Genomic DNA, 22,627 nt, shown 5'->3' on the forward strand with positions numbered 1-22,627 from the left:
ACTGCGTGATGAATGGCATAAAAAATGAATAAAACCATTTCTTGACCTACTGTTGATTTGTTCACTCGCCTCTCAAAAATCGCAGTAAGGCTTGGTGCACATTTATCCTGCACTCTACACTGAGGGCTTACACCGGGATTTCCTTGTAAATCTTTAATATACCTGTACATGATTCTGATGGAACCCTCGGCGGAAGATTTCCTATAATGAGGCAGATGGAGGCACAGTGGACACTGTCTGTCCTATGATTTGGTAAACTCCGTCTTTTTAAGTGTGCATAAAAGCACAGTCTGCCACAGTTTTGTGTAATCGGAAAATCCACTCCTTGGCTGAAGCCTACATTTATGTGGGTAAATAGGATCCCCCTGTGATTAAAACCTCCAGAGACTGATGGGTGGAGTACTCGGTCAGAGAGCCTATGTATATAAATAACAAAGGACTGACCATCACACCCAAACAGAAAACAAGTGTGGACAGGTACGAACTAAGAGTAGCCATCTCCCTATGTAACCAACAAATGGTTAGAAGTGATGGTGAGTCATTTGTTATTTGTATACATAGGCTCTCTGACCTGATCACTTCACCCATGAGCCTCTGGAGGTTTTAATCACAGCAGGATTTGATCTACCCATGTAAATGTAGTCTTCAGCCTAAAAGAGGATTCACATTACATAGGTTCCCAACAAAGAGAATCGCCTTATCACGGCTGCTGGGTAAACATGAATTGGCCAATTTTTGTGCTAAGTATTCTAATTTTTTCCAATTTTCTAGAGCAGTGATGCAATTTAAAGTTCATATATTTCATGTTTTCATGCTATAGCGCTACAGAGTGCATCTCTATTTGTTGGTTGTACGTGGAGGTGGCTACTCTTTAATTTGCACCTGTACACACCTGTATTCTGTTTGAAAGTGAGTCAGAGTTTTGTTATATGAAGATGAAAACAGGCTGGAGGATGAAGGGGTTAGTATTAATAAGTAAAAATTTAGTTTTTAATATTCTGATATCATATTTTCTCTGCCAGAAGGATGAAATCAAGGGAGTAATAAAATAAGGGTTTTCTATATGGGGCCGTTTAGGATTTATTCACAAGTTGCTGTCAGGAAGATGATTTTCCCAATGGGATGCAAAAAAAAATGAGAAGACCACTGATATATATATTTTTTTTTCCAAAAGCCAGCTTGTCCATGTCTACGTATACTTAGACTATATGCTCCATAAGCCATGTTGGCCACTCTGGGAGCTGCAAAGCAATAATAAATGTCATAGATCTTAGAGTGTTATGTGGACTGGATTACATACTGTACTGTATATCCTACCTAAATCTTTTACTTATTGCTTCTTTTTACCCAGAATACACAAAATTGAAGCTCACAGACGACAGGTCACAGGATGTTGTGTTAGTGCTGACCGCAGGCAGATACTCACCTGTTCATTGGATTTTGATATCAAGGTAACTCTTCGGTCTGGAATATTTATTTTGGGTTTTCTTATGTTTAAATCTACTTTTTTCATTAATTCTAAAACCCTTTGTTTTCAGATATGGGACACAAGTCGTTGCACCCTCATAGGCTCCAGCTCCTTTTCCAGTCCTCTGAACTGCGCAGCATTTCATCCAAACCGTCATGTGGTTTCTGTGGGATCTTGGGATGGCAAAGTATCTGTAGTTCAACTGGACAATTGGAAAAGAAGTGCTGTAAGTGAGGATTTCCAGTGATAAGTCATTGTTCGGTCATATTAATGAAGGGTTCAATGACATTTTATTTTCAGGTTCTCTGTGGTTCCTCATCCGTCAGAACAGTGTCCTTCTCATCAGAAGGCAATGTAGTGGTGTCTGGGAGTCTTGATGGATGGGTGTCCTTGTGGTCATGGGAGGCACAAGTTCTACTATCTCGGTTCAGGGCTCACAGTGGCTATGCTCTGACTTCTAACTTTTTGAGGCATGGAGAATATCTCCTGACTGGTGGAGAAGATGGCAAGGTAATGGCTTCATAACATCAAATGGTGACTCTAGGTGTCATTTCCAGGATTACTGATAAATCTCATTCTCTGTACAGGTGCAGGTGTCATCCGGCGGACTCGGGAGGCTACATGCACACGGTTGTGTGAAGACTACCCTATCTCCTGCGCTTTCTGTAGCTCTCTCTCCTGACAGGGAACTGTTTGCTGTTGGCCATCATTCTGATTCAGTTTACATCTATAAAGTTAAAAATGGTACATTCTGGGAAGGTTTCTATGGCTTATAGAAAATATACAGCATAATGTCATGTTCTCAAGTATTTTGCTTTCTTTCCAGGAGAACTTGTGTCGCAGTGTGCGTTTGAGAATGTGGCAGTGGGCAGTCTTATATGGCTCTCTAATAACACACTGGCTACTGGCAGCTCCGATAGCCTTATTCGTGTGTGGACCATATCACCAGGACAGTCTTCTTGTCATCTTACTCTGTGTGGACACCAGCGATCTGTTGAGGCCTTGGCATTATCCCCCCAGTTCCTAGCATCAGCTTCTGGTGAGGATTGCTGAAATCTATTTTAAAACATTGATATGACATATAAATTATTTTTGATGTCTTCATACGTGAAGATAATGAACAAGTTACCATGATCAATATGGGTCATATAATTGATTGAATAATGAATAGTTAAAGGAGATATTGAATTATATATCTAGTATTTAAATGGTTAATTCAGTATAGAATTTCTCATTCGATAATTGTGATATTTTCTTACTCCAGAGGATGTTTCCATCTGTTTGTGGTCAGTGGATAATCTTATGATGGCTGTTCCATCCATCTCTCCCACGTCTATTCTTCGGGGTCACACTGCAGCTGTTACATGCTGCGCATTTAGCCCAGGTGGCAACCTGCTGGCTACTGGTGGGAAAGACCGGGTAAGAAGCGAATAGTGGAGTGTGGAAGACATGAGTAATGTGAACAGCGTTGGTGCTTGTACATACAACCATACAATCATGAAGAGATATATCTTAGCGTAATAGTTGCATAATGTAATATGCAACATACTTTATCTGTAAATGATCAGTAATTGAGTTTTATTCTGTCACAGTCTCTTCTTTGCTGGGATGTCTCACAAAATCCCCCTATTCTTGCGCACACTCTACTGTCATGTCACAAGGACTGGGTGACCAACTGTTCATGGACAGATGACAACATGTTGGTGAGAACCAAAAATATTTTTACTATGTGATGCAGAAAATGATGTGGAAATGTATCTATATATCCTCTGTGGATGATCCCTGACAGACCCGATGTTGCTGATATCAAATCTCTGTGGGACTATATCACCACTTCCAGGACTTCTTGTTCTTCTTTACACTGAAGATAGTTCTTAATAACATTGCATGTATGAACAGCTTCATTGTGGTGCTGCAGAATAAATTTGGAACCAGTTGCATCCTTGATGGTATTGCATGATGAATAAGTATCTGCTTGTATTAATCTTTACCAAATCCCCAACTCCGTAAGATGAAATGCAGTCCCAAGGAACCTCCACCATGCTTCACTATTGCCTGCAGACACTCATTATTGTACCAGTCTCCAACCTTTGGCAAACAAACTGTCTTCTGTTACAGCCAACTATTTCAGAATTTGACTCCTTAGTCCAGAGCACCTGCTGCCATTTTGCTGCACCCCAGTTCCTATGTTTTTGTGCATAGTTGAGTCTCTTGGCCTTATTTCCATTTCCAAAGTTTGTTTTTCGGCCACAATTCTTGCATGAATATCACTTCTGACCAGACTTCTCCAAACAGTAGATGGGTGTAACTTGGTCCCACTGGTTTCTGCCAGGTCTGAGCTGATGACATTACTCGAAATATTCCGATTTTGAAGATAAGTAAGCGTGATTTGTCTTTTATCTGCACCATTAAATTACTTTGGCCGACCACGGCGTCTATGCTCCTTACTGTTGCCTATTTCTTGGTGTCCTCGATGCTGAGAAATAAAGGCAAATACTTCCCAGTCATACAATACCATCAGTAAAAAATCTGATTGACTTAAAATTTATTCTGCAGCATGACAACAAATATACAACCAATGTCATTAAGAACTATCTTCTTTGTAAGGCTGGGGTCACATTTAATGTATGAAAAATCGGTCCGAGTTTCCCTGCTGAGAGTCGCACAAATGTTCTCTGTATGGTCATCCGTATTTAGTGCGTTTGCAATGCGATGATGCGATTTTCTCGCACCTATGTATCTATATGACATCCATATGGCTTTACATTTCTGACTGCTTTTCCCAATGAATTTAATGGCTCAATGGAATGAAATGAGGAAAATGTGTGCGTATTTGTTGCAAGCTACACGGATGGTCCGTGTGGTGTCCGAGTTTTTCTCGCACTCGCAGGCTTGCATTGGTGAGTCTTGGACGATATACGTGTACAATCATAGCATGCTGCGTCAAATACGCCTGAGAAAAAATACGGTGATGTGAGCTGCTCCATAAATTAACACTGGTCCATGGCTATGTAATGTTTTCTTGCATAGCACTCGCCTGTATTCTACGGTAGTGTGACCCTGGCCTAAAGAAGAATGCATCCTGAATGTGATAACATGACCCTTACAGAGCCCTGATCTCAACATCATCTCAGGTCAGGGGTTACATGAAGCAACAGAAGGATTTACACAAACCTACATTCACAGAAGAGGTGTGGTTAGTTCTTCAAGATGTTTGGAACAACCTCCCTGCCTAGTTCCTTCAATAACTGTGTGCAAGTGTAACTAGAAGAATTAATGCTTTGCTGCTGTTTTGCAGGCAAAAGGGTGGTCAAAACAAATATTGATTTGATTTAGATTTCTCTTTTGTTCACTCTCTTTGCATCTTCTTAATTGAGAAAACATTCTTACTTTGCAAAATTTGTTTCACAACTGCCTTAAACTTTTGCACAGTACTGTACATGCAGCAGAAAAAGACTGAACAGTTTCCAGGCATGCTGAGGTTTTGCTTGTCTAATATGTTGTGTAGTTCTTTAGGTTTCTAACAATGCTAAAGGTAGGGCACATCTATTTGTTAAAGCATTCTCACTTTACAGAATTTTTTCCACGCCTACTTTAAACTTTTGCATAGTGTGTATGTATGAATGTATGTATATATACACTGATCAAAAAAGTAAAGGGAACACTTAAACAACACAATGTAACTCCAAATCAATCACACTTCTGTGAAATCAACCTGTCCAGTTATGACGCAACACTGATTGTGAATCAATTTTTCCTGCTGTTGTACAAATGGAAAAGACAACAGGTAGGAATGATAGGCAATTATCAAGACAACCCCTACAAAGAAGTGGTTCTGCAGTTGGTGACCACAGACCATTTCTCTGTTTTCATCCTTTTTGGCTGTTGTTTTGGTCACTTTTGCATTTTAGCATTGCTCTCACCCCTAATGGTACTGCACAATAGCATGAGGCAGTGTTTACAGCCCAGAGAAGTTGCTTAGGTAGTGCAGCTCATCCAGGATGGCACATCAATGCGAGCTGTGGCAAGAAGGGTAGCTGTGTCCAGCAGCACAGTGTAGAGCATGGAGCAGATACCAGGAGAGGCCAGTACACCAGGAGATGTGGAGGAGGCTGTAGGAGGGCAACAACCCAGCAGCAGGACCGCTACCTCCTCCTTTGTGCAAAGAGGAACAGGAGGAGCAGTGCCAGAGCCCTGTAAAATTTCCTCCAGCAGGCCACTAACATCCATATGTCTGCTCAAACTGTCAGAAACAGACTCCATGACGGTGTTATGAGGACCCAACGTCCATAAGTGGGTGTTGAGTTTACAGCCCAACACCATGCAGAGCGATTGGCATTTACAGAGAATTAAGAAAAAACAAAATCCAGCTCACCATGTCGACATTCCCGGAGGCTCGGAGCACGGAACCGCTGTGTCAGGGCGTAGGTAACCATGAAAGGGAAAAAATCCAGCTCAACGATGCAGTGAAAAATCCATTGCTTTATTTCACTTCAAAATAGCGTGTAAGGACAAAACATCAGCACATTAAAAACCAAGATCAACGCGTTTCTGGTGACTAAGCACCCTTAATCATGATTAAGGGTGCTTAGTCACCAGAAACGCGTTGATCTTGGTTTTTAATGTGCTGATGTTTTGTCCTTACACGCTATTTTGAAGTGAAATAAAGCAATGGATTTTTCACTGCATCGTTGAGCTGGATTTACAGAGAATACCAAGATTGGCAAATTCGATATTGGCACCCCGTGTTCTTCTCGGATGAGAGCAGGTTCACACTGAGCACATGTGACAGACATGACTGAGTCTTGAGACGCCATGAAGAATGTTCTGCTGCCTGCAACATCCTCCAGCATGATCGGTTTGGCAGTGATTAATGGATTCGGGAGGCATTTCTTTGGAGGGCCGCACAGCCCTCCATGTGCTAGCCAGAAGTAGCCTAACTACAATTAGGTACCCAGATGAGATCCTCAGACCCATTGTGAGACCATATGCAGGTGCATTGGGCCCTGGGTTCCTTCTGATGTATGACAATGCTAGGCCTCATGTGGCTGAAGTCTGTCAGCAGTTTCTGTATGATGGACTGGACTAGCCTACCTGTTACCCAGACCTGAATCCAATGAAGCACATCTGCGACATCATGTCTTGTTCCATACACCAACGCCACATTGCACCACAGACTGTCCAGGAGGTGACCGATGGTTTAATCCAGATTTGGGAGCAGATCCCTCAGAAAAACATCCACCACCTCATCGGGAGTACACCTAGGTGTTGTAGGGAGATCATACAGGCATATGGAGGACACACACAGTACTGAGCATTACTTCCTTGTCTTGAGGCATTTCCACTGAAGTTGGATCAGTCTGTAATTTGATTTTCCACTTTGATTTTGAGTATCATTCCAAATCCAGACCTTCATGGGACATTAATTTTGATTTACATTGATCATTTTTATATTTTATTGTTCTTAACGCATTCCACTATGTAATGAATAAAGATTTGCAACTGTAATATTTCATTCAGTGATATCTAGGATGTGGTATTTTAGCGTTTCCTTAACTTTTTGAGCAGTGTATATTTTAAAATGTATTGATCTCCTCCATTTTCTACCTATTCTAACAGGTCTCATCTTCAGGTGATGGATCTGTGTGTATGTGGGACATTCAGAATGAGAACCTGCTCCTGACATTTGCAGGACATCAAAGTGCAGTCAGCAGTGCTCTATGCATGGTGTGTAAGTTTTCTTCTTTCCCATTATCACTGATGTGCTATGGTGTGTTTGACCTTTTTGACTTCTCTAATAAGGGTAAACGTGTCGTCACTACTGGCCGGGATGGTTTCCTGAAAGTCTGGGATCTTACTGGAACAGAGATTACTTGTATTCAAACTCACCACAGTGAGATAAATCAGAGTACCGCATACTGGGAGCTGGAACAAAGCCGAGGTACAATATGCAAACAATACAAAAATGACTTGAGCAGTAATAATGTAGCTCATCTTTATGTGACTTCTATTGTGTTGTTGCCTGATTTACACTAGACAACAGCACCTGTGTGGGCGCTTACGATACATCTCCTCGGTCAGTTAAGACACAGGTCTCTGGAGCTGTGTTTCTTCAGACAGCAGTCCACCCTGACAAAGGACTAGAATGGGCTGCAAGTTGAATTACATGATTGAGGAGGCCATTTTATTACATTTCCGGAGAATCCTTTTAAGATCACTTGCAATTCAATTTAAATATTCTCTACAGGAGAAAAGTTTAATTTGACATAGATCTTTTTTTAATAATCATATCTCATTCTTTTACAATTCAAATCCTAAACAGTGAAGGAAGCCATAGTTAAAACGTATCTGGCTTGTTTTGGCAAATGCTGAGAATTTTTTGCCATATGTTCTATATTTGGATAGCTCTATGCACATTATATCTGTTTTGTTTATTTCAGATGATGTGGATTTAGTGGTTTATACTGCTGGTTCTGATGCCATGTTGCTAAAGTGGAGTCCCCTTCAGGTGAGCCAGGTATACCGTGTACGGCATTTTATATGCAACATTTTAGTAACATCGGATGAGATGTAGGATTTTTGCTTACCGACATGTACTGCATTATGAATTATATATCTTCCAGATGGATCAGATACAGACTCTACATGGTCATGGAGCTGCTGTAATATCGTCGGCAGCAGATGCTCAGCTTGATGTGACTGTAACAGCAGCTAAAGATGGCTCCATACGGCTATGGGGAGCCCCACACAGAGATGGTATGAAAAAATGACTTGGGTAGCCAAATATCTAAAGAAGGCATTGTATGGGTAAAATGTTTAATTCTTTTAATTACAGACCCTTCTTTGGTCGCTAGTCACAAGGGTGCAGTTACTGCTATTGCATGGTCCCCGGATGGTGAACTGGTGGTGTCAGGAGGAGAGGGTGGAGACATTCTTGTTTGGAACCAGCAAAAAACTCTAAAAACGATACAGGTAAATACAAGTTCTAAAAGGAACTCTGTAATGTATTATGCTTAGTACAGGGCCTGGGGTACCAAACCAAGAACCCTTGTGTCGTGTATTCACATTCCTTGGGCCATAGACTAACCAGTAAACACTTGCGTATTAGTTTTGCCTAGAGTATTGCTTTAAACGTGAATTACCCTGACTATTGTGACATTGTCCTGGCTGATCATTTTATATTTATTGCAGTGCGGTGAATCCTGCATTTCCTCAATTATTTTCACGTCCAAGCTTTCATTCTGCTGTGTGTCCAGTGATCTCACCATTTCACGCTGGCGCTTGTTCCCTACTAAACAAGGTGGCTTCAGGTGAGTCATAAATGGTAATGATATCCTCATACCTTGCCAACCGCACATTTAGCGTTTCCTACTCCCATACTACCTCTTCATCTCGCCCCCTCTCTGTTGGTGTCCCTCAAGGCTCTGTCCTAGGACCCTTACTCTTCTCAATCTATACACTCGGCCTGGGACTACTCATAAGGTCCTATGGCTTCCAGTACCATTTATATGCCGATGACACTCAGATCTACCTCTCTGGTCCAGATGTCACCTCCCTGCTCTCCAGAATCCCAAAGTGTCTATCAGCCATATCCTCCTTCTTCTCCTCTCGCTTCCTCAAGCTCAATGTGGACAAATCTGAACTAATTATCTTTCCTCACTCTCGCATATCTTGCCTACCTGATCTATCTATCAAAATAAATGAAATCACACTTTCCCCTGTCCCCAAAATCCGCTGCCTCGGAGTAACCCTTGACTCTGCCCTGTCCTTCAAACCGCACATCCAAGCTCTCGCCACCTCCTGTCGCCTCCAGCTCAAAAATATTTCCAGAATCCGTCCTTTCCTCAACCCACACTCTACCAAAATGCTCGTGCATGCCCTAATCATCTCCCGCCTCGACTACTGCAACATACTCCTCTGTGGCCTACCTTCTAACACTCTCGCACCCCTCCAGTCCATCCTTAACTCTGCTGCCCGACTAATTAATCTCTCTCCTCGCTACATTCCTGCTTCCCCTCTTTGCAAATCCCTTCACTGGCTCCCAATTTCTCAGCGTATCCAGTTTAAATTACTAACACTGACCTACAAAGCCATCCATAATCTTTCTCCTCCGTATATTTCCACACTAATCTCTCAATATCTTCCCTCACGTAATCTCCGGTCCTCCCAAGACCTCCTCCTCTCCTCCACGCTTATTCGCTCCTCACCCAATCGCATCCAAGACTTCTCCCGAATATCACCCATCCTCTGGAATTCAGTGCCCCATTACATCCGGTTATCCACTACTTTTGGATCCTTCAAAAGAAACCTGAAAACCCATCTCTTCAAAGAAGCTTACAGCCTGTAAAGACTACACGGCCACCTCAACACCAATGGAGCTACTGCAACCCTCGACCTACTGTCTCCTTCCCCATAATCCTGTAGAATGTAAGCCCGCAAGGGCAGGGTCCTCTTCCCGCTGTACCAGTCAGTCATTGTTAGTTTTGTTTACTGTAAGTGATATTTGTATTTTGATGTAACCCCTTCTCATGTACAGCACCATGGAATTAATGGTGCTATATAAATAAACAATAATAATAATAATAATAATAATATGAAGGAATACATACGTTCTACAGGCTGGGCCATGTATATGGTTACACCTAAATAAAATGGGAATGGTTGGTGATATCAACTTCCTGTTTGTGGCACATTAGTATATCGGAGGGGAAAAACTTTTCAAGATGGGTGGTGACCATGGCGGCCATTTTGAACTCGGCCATTTTAGATCCAACTTTATCTTTTCCAGTGGGAAGAGGGTCATGTGACACATCAATCTTATTGAGAATTTCACAAGAAAAACAATGGTGTGCTTAGTTTTAGCATAACTTTATCCTTTCATGAGTTATTTACAAGTTTCTCTTTGTTTACAGCCATTGACATGTCGCAGAGGTTAACACGTGAAGAGTGGATAGAAACTGTGTTGATTGGTGAACGCAGTACTCGGGTCATTGCAGCAGAGTTCAATGCAAGGCACCCTACGCAAGAAAACTGTCACCATTACCATGTTATTTAGGTGTATCCATATAAATGGCCCACCCAAAAACGTTTGCCTCATCACTGAGCATAATGTTCTGTGTAAACTGAGGGTCCTGATCCAAATTTTTGTTTTGCAAATCCAGCGTGCCGATCTGGCATCAGTCGAATATCCCTTCGGCAGATATTAGCTACTCACAAATGGCACCCTTACAAAATCCAGCTGCTGCAGCATCTCAAGGAGGATGACCCAGATCTGTGCGCTGAATATGTAGAATGGGCAGAACAAAAATTGGAATAGGACCCTCAGTTTACACAGAACAATATGTTTACTGATGAGGCAAACTTTTTTGGGTGTGCCATTTATATAGATGCACCTAAATCAAATGGGAATGGTGACAGTTTTCTTGCGTATGGTGTCTTGCATTGAAATCTACTGCAATGACCCGGGTACTGCGTTCACCAGACATCAACACTACTTCTATCCGCTCCTCACGTGTTCACCTCTGTGACATGTCAATGGCTGTAAACAAAGAGAAACTTGTAAATAACTCATGAAAGGATAAAGTTATGTTAAAACCAAGCACACCATTGTTTTTCATGTGAAATTCTCAATAAGTTTGATGTGACACGTGACCCCCTTCCCATTGGAAAAAATAAAGTTGGATCCAAAATGGCCGATTTCAATATGGCCACCATGGTCACCCATCTTGAAGTTTTCTCCCTCCCATATACTAATGTGCCACAAACAGGAAGTTGATATCACCAACCATTCCCATTTTATTTAGGTGTATCCATATACATAGCCCACCCAGGTCTCTCCATATACATGGCCCACCCTGTACTTCTCCAATAGCTCTTCTCTTTAAATGTGCATTTGAAATGATTGCAGAACGAAGAAGGCTTACAGTGTGGCCATAGAGTCCTTGGTACTGTCCGCTGTTCTCAGCAGCTCACAGAAGGTGCAGCTGCACACACTGTCAGGAAAAGATTTTCTCTTGAATGCCAAGACTGGATCTCTGCAGGTATAGTAATTATATTTTGGACAATATTTTGCATTAGTTTTCGCAAGCTAAAACTGGAAGTGTATCATACAAGCAATCGTAAGGAGTAGTAAAATGGATGATCTGAACATCTTTGCTGTTTTAGCTTACAAAGACTGACATCGCATACCAGAATAATACTGTGTGAAAGGATTTAAAAAACATTACTTTAAGGGGTTGTCTGTTTGGAACAAGTTATCACCTAACCAGAGGCCCTCCACTTACCTGCAGAATGAAGCAGCAGTGTACATGCTTGACCACCGTTCCAGCAGTCCTATAGAGGATGAATAAGGTGGTGGCCACTTTAACGGGGATAAAAGTGACCCATTCTGGCAACCGGTGTGAATTCCAGTAGTGGGAACCGACCAAATTTATTACCGAGCCTATAGATGGGTGGTAACTTGTTCCAACTGGACAAACCCTTTAACCTATATTAACATAAAAATATTTAGCCCCTTTAATAAAGATATAAAGTAGAAAATGCTCTTATTTATCAAGATTTGTTTTTTCCTATGGCAGGATGCGGCTGTTGCTGATGCTGCCCTACCAGATCCACCTGTCTACCCTCCACAAGAAAAGCTACATCCTGGCAGCATTATCACTGCATCTCATCCACATTTTGGTAAGCACCAGATTTGTTTTACATTAATTAGTCAAGGGGTTGTCCGAGACATAACATTTGTGAGACATAGGGGACCTTATCTGTGTGTAATGTGCTCACTATTAGGATCCTGCTGTTTCCACAACCCAACGCTCGCCACATGACAGCACGTAGGTAGTGATGAGCGAATATACTCGGAGATTAGTGCTCGGAGGTTTAGTTTCTCCTTCGCCTCATTGGGGGACACAGGACCATGGGGTTATGCTGCTGTCACTAGGAGGCTGACACTAAGCTGAGACAAAAAAAGGTTAGCTCCTCCCCTGCAGTATACACCCACATGCTGGCTTCCAGAGACCCAGTTCAAGCTTAGTGTCCGTAGGAGGCACACTGATTTTTTCTTTTCAATCTATTCCGGACGAAGGGGGCGACGGATTCTTTCATGTTCCGATCTCCCCCGAACCAACAACAGGCGAGCACGGGAGTTTCACCTCACCGTATCCTCTCCTGCGACGTGGGAGCCACTGCCTGAGCTGACCTTTTTTTGGGCGACGGTTTTTTCCCTAAAAGGGCACCGATCTCCCCATGTTGTACAGAGGAGCACTGGTGTTTTTACCTCCAGTATCCTCCTCTGCAGCCAGGCCCTTTTTTATTGCCGGACATCTGCCCTGTCCACCAGGTTCTACCCTCGGCTGTACAGTGGCCCTATACCCGTGGCGTCCGTGCAGACCACACTGCATCACCAATTTTCTGTGTGACTCAGGTGGTGGACGGTTCCTCCCCACCCCCCTGTCTGGGGCTGGTGGATGGAGGCTTCCCAACCCCTGCACCGTCCCAGCCATCCTAAGGCTCCTCTCACCTCCTCTGGGTAAGTGTCTCGAGGGGGATGGGGGGGTCGCCGGCGGTCTGGAGGGCTCCTCTTTTGGCACCTTAGTGGGCTGCAGCGCAGTATCGGTGGGCTGAGGCGTCGGCACTTTGCGGCCGCGCGCCGGGCCGAGACCGCAAATTTAGCCCCCGGCTTCGGCCTAGCCGCTGGTCACTGCCGATAGGCTCCACCCACTCCTGCGCGTCATCGGCGGCGCCGCCCCCCGGTCCCTGGCGCTTCTCGCAGCCGACGAGATCTCTTTCCTGATCTCGGCGGCCATCTTAGTCCTCACTACATGCCGCAGCTCCAGCTCTGCCGCATCTCGGTGTCACAGCGCCCACGTGCAGCCAGTTTCCTATCTCAGGCTTCACAGTTCGGCTTCCCAGGACAGCGGGACACAGGTCCGGGGTAAGGAGACATCGTCAGCTTCTCCTCTGCAGCGTCGCCCTCTGCTTCCCAGGCCAGTATTAGAATCATGTCGCAGTCAAGGTCTAAAAAATCCTCTAAGGTGCATACGACCTTTTTTTCTGCGTGTACCACCTGCCAGGCCCCACTTCCTAGGCCTCAAACTTCTCCCTTCTGCTCTGCCTGCGATGCTCCATGTGCCCAGGAGCCCTCCACCGCCACCGACTCTGGCGTACCTAGCCCCCCCCCCGTGGGTCGCTTCACTCTCGCAGTCCGTGGATTTTTTAGCCAACGCCATCAAATCCATTCAAAATCCCCCCGGGGTACGGGGTAATCCGTTACAGGCGTTAAGGGATCCCTTCACAGCAGGGGAATCGTCGGCCAGCAGGGGCCGCTCTCCACTTAAAGAGGCACGGTCATCCAGAAAACGGATCCGCACTACCTCTCCTGAGACTTCTCCTCGCCGCTCAGACTCTGGCAGCTCCACCTCTCGCTCACCCTCTTTGGGGGATCACAGCGTTCACGACTCTGAACATGAGTCCGAGGTATCATTGGACCCGGAGGCTCCGGAGTTCAGAGCTACGGTTGACTCCCTCATTGTAGCAGTCAATCACACACTTAAGGTGGATGATGACGCTAATTCCGCTCCGGAACACGCGGTCTCTTTTACCAGATCCAAACGTTCCCACAAATCTTTTGCCTCTCATCCAGCCTTTCTGGATATAGTCAGGCGTCACAGGGAGCGTCCAGATAAGCGTTTCACGGGTAAGAAGGACCTGGTATCAAAGTATCCCTTCTCAGCGGATCTCGTGAAAGACTGGACGGATCCCCCTTTAGTAGATCCGCCGGTCTCACGCCTAGCTTCTAAAACGCTCCTTTCAGTTCCGGAGGGCGCTTCAATTAAGAGTCCCACTGAACGTCAGCTGGACTCTCTAGCTCGTTCAGTGTATGAAGCCTCTGGCTCTTCCCTGTCCCCCTCCTTCGCCGCGGCTTGGGTGACCAAGGCTATGGTTTCCTGGGCGGATGCTCTAGTGAAATCCATTAATGAACAGGACCTTCCGTCTGAGATGGCAGACCTAGCCAAGCAGTTAGCCATGGCTAGCGATTACGTGATGTTCGCTTCCCTCGACGCGGCGAATTGCGCAGCTTCTGCGGCTTCCAACGCCGTCGCTATCAGAAGGGCTCTTTGGCTCAGGGAGTGGCGCGCAGATTCCTCCTCTAAGAAATCTCTGATCTCCCTCCCTTTTCAAGGCGGGCGTCTTTTCGGCGAAAAGCTTGACCAGCTTATTTCCGACGCCACAGGGGGAAAGAGCAAGTTCCTTCCCCAACAGAGGCCCAAGACGGCTTTCCAGCGCCAGCCTTACTTTCGCTTTCGGCCTTTTCGTACCAGCCCAGCCTGGTCCAACCCCTCCGGTCTCCCCAGATCAGACCGTTCCGCTCGCACAGACAGAGACGCTCGTCCCTCCTTTAGGCCGAATCCTTCCTGGCGCGGGAAACCGAGGCAGCCCAGAACCCGAGGTTCCAGACCTCCCAGATTCCCGTCTCAATGACTCAGGATCGGTGCCAGTCGATACCATCAGAGTAGGTGGTCGCCTACTCCTTTTTCAGCAAGCCTGGCTCTCCGTCGTGCACGACGAATGGGTCAGGGATCTGGTATCGTCTGGCTACAAGATAGAGTTCTCCTCTCCTCCTCCAACTCGGTTTTTCCCCTCTCGCCTTCCCAGTTCGGCAGCTCAGTCTCGCGCCCTTCTTTGCGCCATTCACATCCTCCGCCAGAGCGGGGTCATTGTCCCGGTCCCGGAACACGAGAGGTTCAAAAGTTTCTACTCAAACCTCTTCGTCGTTCCAAAGAAGGACGGAAAGGTGCGGCCCATTTTGGATCTGAAGCTCCTGAACAAGTGCGTAAGAGTCCGGCACTTCAGGATGGAATCGCTCAGATCGGTCATCTCTTCGATGGAAAGAGGGGAATTTCTGGCCTCGATAGACATCAAGGATGCCTATCTTCACATCCCAATTTTCCCGTCTCATCAGAGGTTTCTCCGCTTTGCCATTCTGGAGGATCACTTCCAGTTCACGGCCTTACCCTTCGGTCTCGCCACGGCGCCCAGGGTATTTACCAAGGTCATGGCGGCTGTCATGGCCATCCTTCATTCTCGAGGAGTCGTCGTGTTACCTTACTTAGACGATCTCCTCATAAAGGGCCCGTCTTTTCAAGCCTGCGAGTCAAGCGTCCACATTACCCTGGATTCTCTTTCGCGCCTAGGTTGGATGATCAACTGGGACAAGTCCTCTCCCGTTCCTGCCCGTCGGACCTCCTTTCTGGGAATGATCCTGGACACTTCGAGGGGGCTGGTCTTGCTTCCTCGGTCCAAGGCCCAAGCACTTCAGCAAGGAGCCCGAACGCTCTGTCATCCTCGCCCGCGAACCATTCGGTTCGCCATGAGGATCCTGGGAAAGATGGTTGCAGCAATCGAAGCAGTTCCTTTTGCTCAGCTCCATCTCCGTCCCTTGCAACAGGCTTTGCTGCACAACTGGGACAGGAGTATCTCATCTCTCGACCGCCCTTGTCCCCTGTCCCCGCGGGTCAGACAATCTCTCGTATGGTGGACCCTGGGCCCATCTCTTCTCCGGGGGAAGTCCTTTCTTCCGATCCGCTGGTTAGTGGTAACTACCGACGCCAGTCTTCTTGGCTGGGGGGCGGTGTTCCTCCACCACTCTGCCCAGGGCCTCTGGACAGTTCGGGAATCCAAACTCCCCATCAACATCCTGGAGATTCGCGCTATCAGACTTGCTCTGAACCGCTTTCACGTCCTGCTCGCGGGTCACCCAGTACGAGTCCAATCGGACAACGTCACGGCGGTGGCCTACATCAACCACCAGGGGGGTACCCGCAGCAGGGCGGCGATGCAGGAAGTCTCCCTCATCCTTCGTTGGGCCGAAACCAACCATTCCATCATCTCTGCGGTGCACATTCCGGGAGTCGAGAACTGGGCGGCGGACTTCCTGAGCCGCCAGGGCCTTGCCTCGGGGGAGTGGGAACTCCACCCAGAGGTTTTTCACCAGATCTGTCTTCGCTGGGGGACCCTGGACATGGATCTGATGGCGTCCAGATTGAACGCCAAAGTCCACAGCTTCATTGCTCGATCTCGGGATCCCCAGGCCATAGGAGTGGACGCGCTGATTTCTCCGTGGCATCAATTTCAGCTCCCATACGTGTTCCCTCCCCTTCCCTTACTGCCGAAGGTGATCCGAAAGATCAGGACGGAGGGAGTTCCAGTCATTCTGGTCGCCCCAGACTGGCCTCGTCGCGCTTGGTACGCAGAGCTCGTTCAGCTCGTAGCCAACGTTCCCTTGCGGTTGCCGGACCGCCCAGACCTGCTTCGCCAAGGACCGATCTACCATCAGAGCTCAGGGGCCCGACGTTTAACGGCGTGGCTGTTGAAACCTGGATTCTAGCTCGGGCCGGTTTCTCTCAGCAGGTCATCCCCACCATGTTAAGTGCTCGCAAGGCGTCTTCCGCCGCCATCTACCACCGCGTCTGGAAATCTTTCTTTTCATGGTGCAGGCTCCGGGGTCACCCTCCGCTCGTTTTCTCTATCCCTTGCATCTTGCATTTCCTTCAGTCCGGTCTGGACTCCGGACTGGCTCTGAGTTCCCTCAAGGGCCAGATCTCAGCGTTATCCGTGCTCTTCCAGCGCAGGATCGCCGCCAACCTTCAAGTCAAGACCTTCATTCAGGGAGTCTCCCATGTGGTTCCTCCTTACAGGATGCCGTTAGAGACCTGGGATCTCAACTTGGTCCTGGGGGTTCTTCAGGAGCCTCCGTTCGAACCCCTTCAAGACGTTCCGCTCTCTGTCCTCTCATGGAAGGTTGCCTTCCTGGTAGCGGTGACGTCCATCAGAAGGGTTTCAGAGCTCGCCGCTTTGTCCTGCCGGGTGCCGTTTCTGGCCTTTCATCAGGACAACGTGGTCCTTCGTCCTTCCCCGGCGTTTCTTCCGAAGGTGGTCTCATCTTTTCATCTTAACGAGGACATCATCCTTCCTTCTTTTTGTCCGCAGCCCAAGCATAGGGTCGAGAAGGCTCTCCATAATCTGGACGTGGTACGGGCCCTCAGGAGGTACATTTCCAGAACGGCTCATTTCAGGAAATCGGACGCCCTTTTCGTGCTCCCGGAGGGTCACAGAAAGGGTTTGGCTGCGTCTAAATCCACGATAGCCAGATGGATCCGATCTGCTATCCAGGAATCCTATCGGGTCAGAGGCAGTCCTATCCCGGCGGGGATTAGAGCTCATTCCACTCGGTCGATGGGTGCTTCCTGGGCCATCCGGCACCAGGCTTCAGCGGAGCAGGTTTGCAAGGCCGCAACGTGGTCTAGCCTGCATACCTTCACAAAGCATTACAATGTCCACATTCAATCCTCTGCGGACGCGGCCCTTGGCAGGCGTATCCTGCAAGCGGCCGTCGCGCACCTGTAGTCAGATGGTACACGGAGTTATATGGTTGAATTGTTTCCCTCCCAGGGACTGCTTTGGGACGTCCCATGGTCCTGTGTCCCCCAATGAGGCGAAGGAGAAATAGGGATTTTTGTGTGTACTCACCGTAAAATCCTTTTCTCCGAGCCACTCATTGGGGGACACCGCACCCACCCTGGTAACCTTACGGCTCGTTGCCTTTTTTCTTTTTGGTCTTTGACTGTTTGTTTGACATGTTTTATGCTAATGTTATTGGTTATATTGTTGTTATTATCCTACTGCTTTTGCACTGAACTGGGTCTCTGGAAGCCAGCATGAGGGTGTATACTGCAGGGGAGGAGCTAACCTTTTTTTCTCTCAGCTTAGTGTCAGCCTCCTAGTGACAGCAGCATAACCCCATGGTCCTGTGTCCCCCAATGAGTGGCTCGGAGAAAAGGATTTTACGGTGAGTACACACAAAAATCCCTATTTTCTTCTCCGCAGCTGAATGATTTACATCTGTTACCCAGCCTGAGTACATGTGGGGGTTGCCTGGTTGCTAGGGAATCCTCACATGTAATCAAGCTGGCTAGTAGCTGTAAATCATTCTTCTGAGGCGAAGAAAACTAAATCTCCGAGCACTAAAAAATACTCGGAGGTCACCCAAGCGTGCTCAGGAAATCTCGAGCAACGAATACACTCACTCATCACTACACGTAGGTGATCTCTTCCTCTTGTCTAAATTGTGTCAGTTTGGGTGAAGCGGAAGAGAAAGCTGTCTCCTGCAAATGTTAGACATGCCATGGCCAACCCCCATAAGTATGCATCTTGTGTATTACAGAAATTTATTTTTTTTAAATAAAGCATTACTTTTACTTGATATACAGTGTATAGTAAAAAAATAGATTTTATAGTGCAACAGAATTTAAGAGGATCATTTAGGATTACTGAAATGTCTGTTTTATCAAGTAGTTGCGTTCCGCAAGAAATAACCATGCTGGAGAATCTTTTTCTTACATTTTCTTTATTCATTTTCCTTTTTTAATCTTTCCTGGAAATGTAGGAGTAAGTTGACTGCTTAGCATTAGCACCAGCGATATGAGGTGTGAAAGTGTTTAGTTATCATTTTTTAATTCATTTTTTATATTATTATTTTTTTATTGTTGTAGGCGTGTGTGATTCTGTTGGGACCTTGTGGCTTAAAAGCCCAGAAACTTCAAGTCTGAGTAAAGCTGACATATGGGAACAAAAACAGGTAAACTCCACTATTAATCTAATAATAGATATTCATCATAACTTTAATATTGACAGAATAAATGCCATAACTGCAAAAAATATTGTCTGTGTATATTACATAGCACTGTATGCAGCAACAAACCTTGGAGGGGTGTCTACAGAATCTAGGCGAGTCCCAGGTGCCAGGCTTCTTTGTTCCCCCACCATTTTAGATAGCTTATCCTTCGTCAGATCAGATATGCACATTTGGAAGGATAGTTAAAAGATAGACTGATGGACAGGTCTGGTCACATGCTCCTTCACCAGCAGCCATTTTAAGGATAGAAGTGGTGGTCAATTTGTGAAGAAAGCTGCATTTACGAGAGAAAGTGGTCAACCCCACAAAGTGACCCTCAAACCGGGACTGAAAAGAGACTATACATTTGCCTTCTATCGTACCCCTCCGTTTACCTGCTCCCAAGACTTTTTGCATCCAAGCTAACCACTGTTCCCTACACTGTTGCAGTGGACAAGTCTAGACCACACCTCCCCAAAAACGGCAGGGGAGGAGTGGGTCAGATGTACGCTTTGCTCCCTATTGGTAATGAGTGAACGTGCTCTGATAAGGTGCTATCAGAGCATGCTCATGTGATAACCGAGTGACTTTGGCATGCTCGAAAAATATGTTCGAGTCCCTGTGGCTGCATATTTGGAATGGACAGCCGCAACACATACAGGGATTGCCTGTTTGTTTCACAGCCATAACACATACAAGAATTGCAGAACAGCTGCGAGACATGCAGCCGCGAGGACTCAAACATATTATTGGAGCACGCCGAAGTCACGGCGGTTAGCACCCGAGCATACTCAGATAACGCCTAATCGGAGCATGTTTGCTCATCAATACTCCCTATGCCAAGATAATTGGAATGCCAGTCTCAGCTGGGGATGCAAATGGAGGGCACCAGATTGACCATAGAATTGTCGTGTGTATAGTCTGTTCAGTGCCAGTATATATACTGTATATATAATACTAGATGCTATCGCATCGGGAGAGCGGTAATGTTACGATGGGGGCTGGTATGCGGTGGTATTATTACCTAATGGCATCCTGTGATAATCGAATGACTTTTGCATCGGGGGACTCATGTGCTTGACGCCTACGCTTATATGCATTGTTTTTGTCCCAGCGATGCTGTTGCTCTTCAAGAGTCTCATTTGCCCTTTGTTGTCTTCGACTTTGTTCCTTTGCTGCATTCCTTTCATTGTCATTGGCGTATTTTTTATGAAGAGCCATGTTGACATTGATATTTGCTTTTAAGGGTATGTGCACACGTTCAGGAATTTTTGCGTTTTTGTGCGTTTTTTCACGATAAAAACGCATAAAAAACACATACATATGCATCCTATCATTTAGAATGCATTCCACAATTTTTGTGCACATGATGCTTTTTTTTCCGCAAAAAAATGCATTGCGGGAAAAGAAGCATCATGTTCATTATTTTTGTGGATTTTATGTGGATTTCCCATTGTTTTGGAGTGTCCGGAAAAAAACACAAAAAAAATCTGCAGAAAAAACGCAGAAAAAACGCAAAAAAAAACGCATGCAGAATTCCTGCGGAAAACATCAGGTTTATCTCAGGAAAATTCTGCATGCTTTCCGGACGTGTGCACATACCCTAAAAGGGGTTCTCCCCGGCGGGGAGGTTGCCCCGGTGGTCTGGATCCGAGCGGCGGCCTGGATCCCAGCGGTGGGGAGGGGTCCTTGCGGCGTGGGGTTCTTGTGGCAGGGGAGTCCCAGCAGTGTGGGGGGTCCGGCGATGACCCACTGGTGGTACTGCGCAAGGACCTGGTACCACCATCAAGTGCCATATTGGAGTACCCATCACTTGGGTATTCCAATATGGCGGTCGGCGTACTTCCAGTGCGGCGTAGTGGATTGTGGATTTGAGGACATCCAGATGAAAGTGGATGACAGACAATTTAAGGTAATTATATAAATAGATATATCAGGACAAACTGGACAACAGAATGATGTATACTCTATGGTTTGCTTGCGTGTCACATTCATGTAGATCACTGGGTAATGTTCTGCGTCTACTATGAAGATTAGATGTTTCCCTACTCTGACTTAATAGCTTTATTTCAGCAGAATTTTTTGTGACGTCCAATTATTTCCAACTGGCTGTGCTTCTCTATTTTCAGATTCATGCAGCGTCTGTTTCTTGCCTCAGTGTGATGGATAATCTTGTTATCACAGCGTCCACCGATCACAGCGTGAAGGTTTGGAAACGCAGCCCCTTCACACAGGTGGGTGGACATTAGTGTTGCTAAAATCCTCGCATTGTTCTATTTCACATTACTCCAATGTAAACTCTGTCTTTCTAGGTTGGAGTTTTCCACTGTGATGGAGCAGTTACTTGCCTGTCACCGTATCCCCTAACAGGAAGCGATGGCTCCTCCATGGCATGTCAGATAGCCTGCGGTGATCAGTATGGGAAACTGTATATGCTGACCTGCCTTACGGGTTAAGACTAGGAAACAATGCTTATGGCCACTATCAGGTGCCTCACACACCCGTGGATGTAGATTTTTACATTTAAATGACTGCATGATTACACTACGACACCTCATCTATGTAGATTAACCCCATGTCCGCACATGTTCTTCAAAGGAAATATGTTGAATTAAAGCAATGAAACCTCAAAAATGTGTTGGTTAACTGTGTCTAGCACAGCAGAACTCGTGAGCGAGACATGGTTGTATTGTGGGCAGGATGTGGGTAGTGTCAGGAATTTGTCTGCTCGCTTTTAGATGTTTGTGTTTTCTGGCCTAAGTCTGTAAAATCCAAGGAATCGGCGTAAGTACATATAAAGAGCAAGGAAGAAAAAGAATGAAAATCTATATCTGTATGCAGTGAACACATTCTACATAGACGTGGAATTAATTGCCAGTGCGCAGTAGACATATGCTTGATGTGCAGCGAGCACACAGAATCCAAGAACTGCAGACATTGAGATCAAACGTCCCACATCCCAACCCACTCTTCATATGAACACTGGAGGCGTCCACTCATTAAAGTCTACCTCTGATTACACTAAGAACATTAACTGCTGCCACATAATCATGGACTTCATTCATTTAAATGACATTTGGCACCAGGTTTTTGCTCCCCCATATGAGAGCAGCATAATGAAGACCTTGTTTCCAGCAATGTGTCACTTACTGGGCTGCTTGCCGCAGTTTTCTTGCCTCTGTTTTTTCACGTTCTTCCCGTCTGAATGTCCCAATAAAGGATCATTTTTATCAGGATTGGTGAGTGCATTCCATTTTTTCTTTTCATGTTGGACTGTTCCTGTGGCTTTGTTGGAAATAGCACCCGAGTTTCCTGTTTTTTGGGGGGCACTGTAAGCTTAATGGCTAAGGATGGCTTAAGGCACATGGATCGCAACATTGCAGCAGTGCGGATGTGCTATTTCTTTGTTTCCCACTAAACAAACGATAGTGTATTAAGCCTTGTGTGTGTTTTACAGTCTATACTGTTACTATTGCATGGCTGATGTTATT

The 22,627-nt window shown here is 45.9% G+C and overlaps 1 protein-coding gene across 2 annotated transcripts in view; it reads left to right on the forward strand.

The window, feature by feature from the left end:
• TEP1 (telomerase associated protein 1) overlaps positions 1–21,770 on the forward strand; it is a 74,233-nt gene extending 52,463 nt beyond the window's left edge. The window contains exons 37-54 of one of the 2 annotated variants that reach the window (XM_077297805.1): positions 1,352–1,451; positions 1,539–1,694; positions 1,769–1,978; positions 2,056–2,212; positions 2,295–2,507; positions 2,733–2,887; positions 3,061–3,171; positions 7,088–7,195; positions 7,271–7,409; positions 7,909–7,985; positions 8,092–8,224; positions 8,304–8,440; positions 8,660–8,778; positions 11,376–11,508; positions 12,046–12,148; positions 19,015–19,100; positions 21,266–21,370; positions 21,449–21,770. In XM_077297805.1, the coding sequence (XP_077153920.1) occupies positions 1,352–1,451; positions 1,539–1,694; positions 1,769–1,978; positions 2,056–2,212; positions 2,295–2,507; positions 2,733–2,887; positions 3,061–3,171; positions 7,088–7,195; positions 7,271–7,409; positions 7,909–7,985; positions 8,092–8,224; positions 8,304–8,440; positions 8,660–8,778; positions 11,376–11,508; positions 12,046–12,148; positions 19,015–19,100; positions 21,266–21,370; positions 21,449–21,592 (2,386 nt within the window). In that variant the 3' untranslated portion in view covers positions 21,593–21,770. The remainder of the gene's footprint in view (positions 1–1,351; positions 1,452–1,538; positions 1,695–1,768; positions 1,979–2,055; positions 2,213–2,294; positions 2,508–2,732; positions 2,888–3,060; positions 3,172–7,087; positions 7,196–7,270; positions 7,410–7,908; positions 7,986–8,091; positions 8,225–8,303; positions 8,441–8,659; positions 8,779–11,375; positions 11,509–12,045; positions 12,149–19,014; positions 19,101–21,265; positions 21,371–21,448) is intronic. The other variant, XM_077297815.1, reaches the window with a different exon arrangement.
• Positions 21,771–22,627: the final 857 nt, after the last annotated feature.

This window comes from Ranitomeya variabilis, chromosome 1 (assembly GCF_051348905.1).
Source record: "Ranitomeya variabilis isolate aRanVar5 chromosome 1, aRanVar5.hap1, whole genome shotgun sequence".
Taxonomy (NCBI): Eukaryota; Metazoa; Chordata; class Amphibia; order Anura; family Dendrobatidae; genus Ranitomeya; species Ranitomeya variabilis.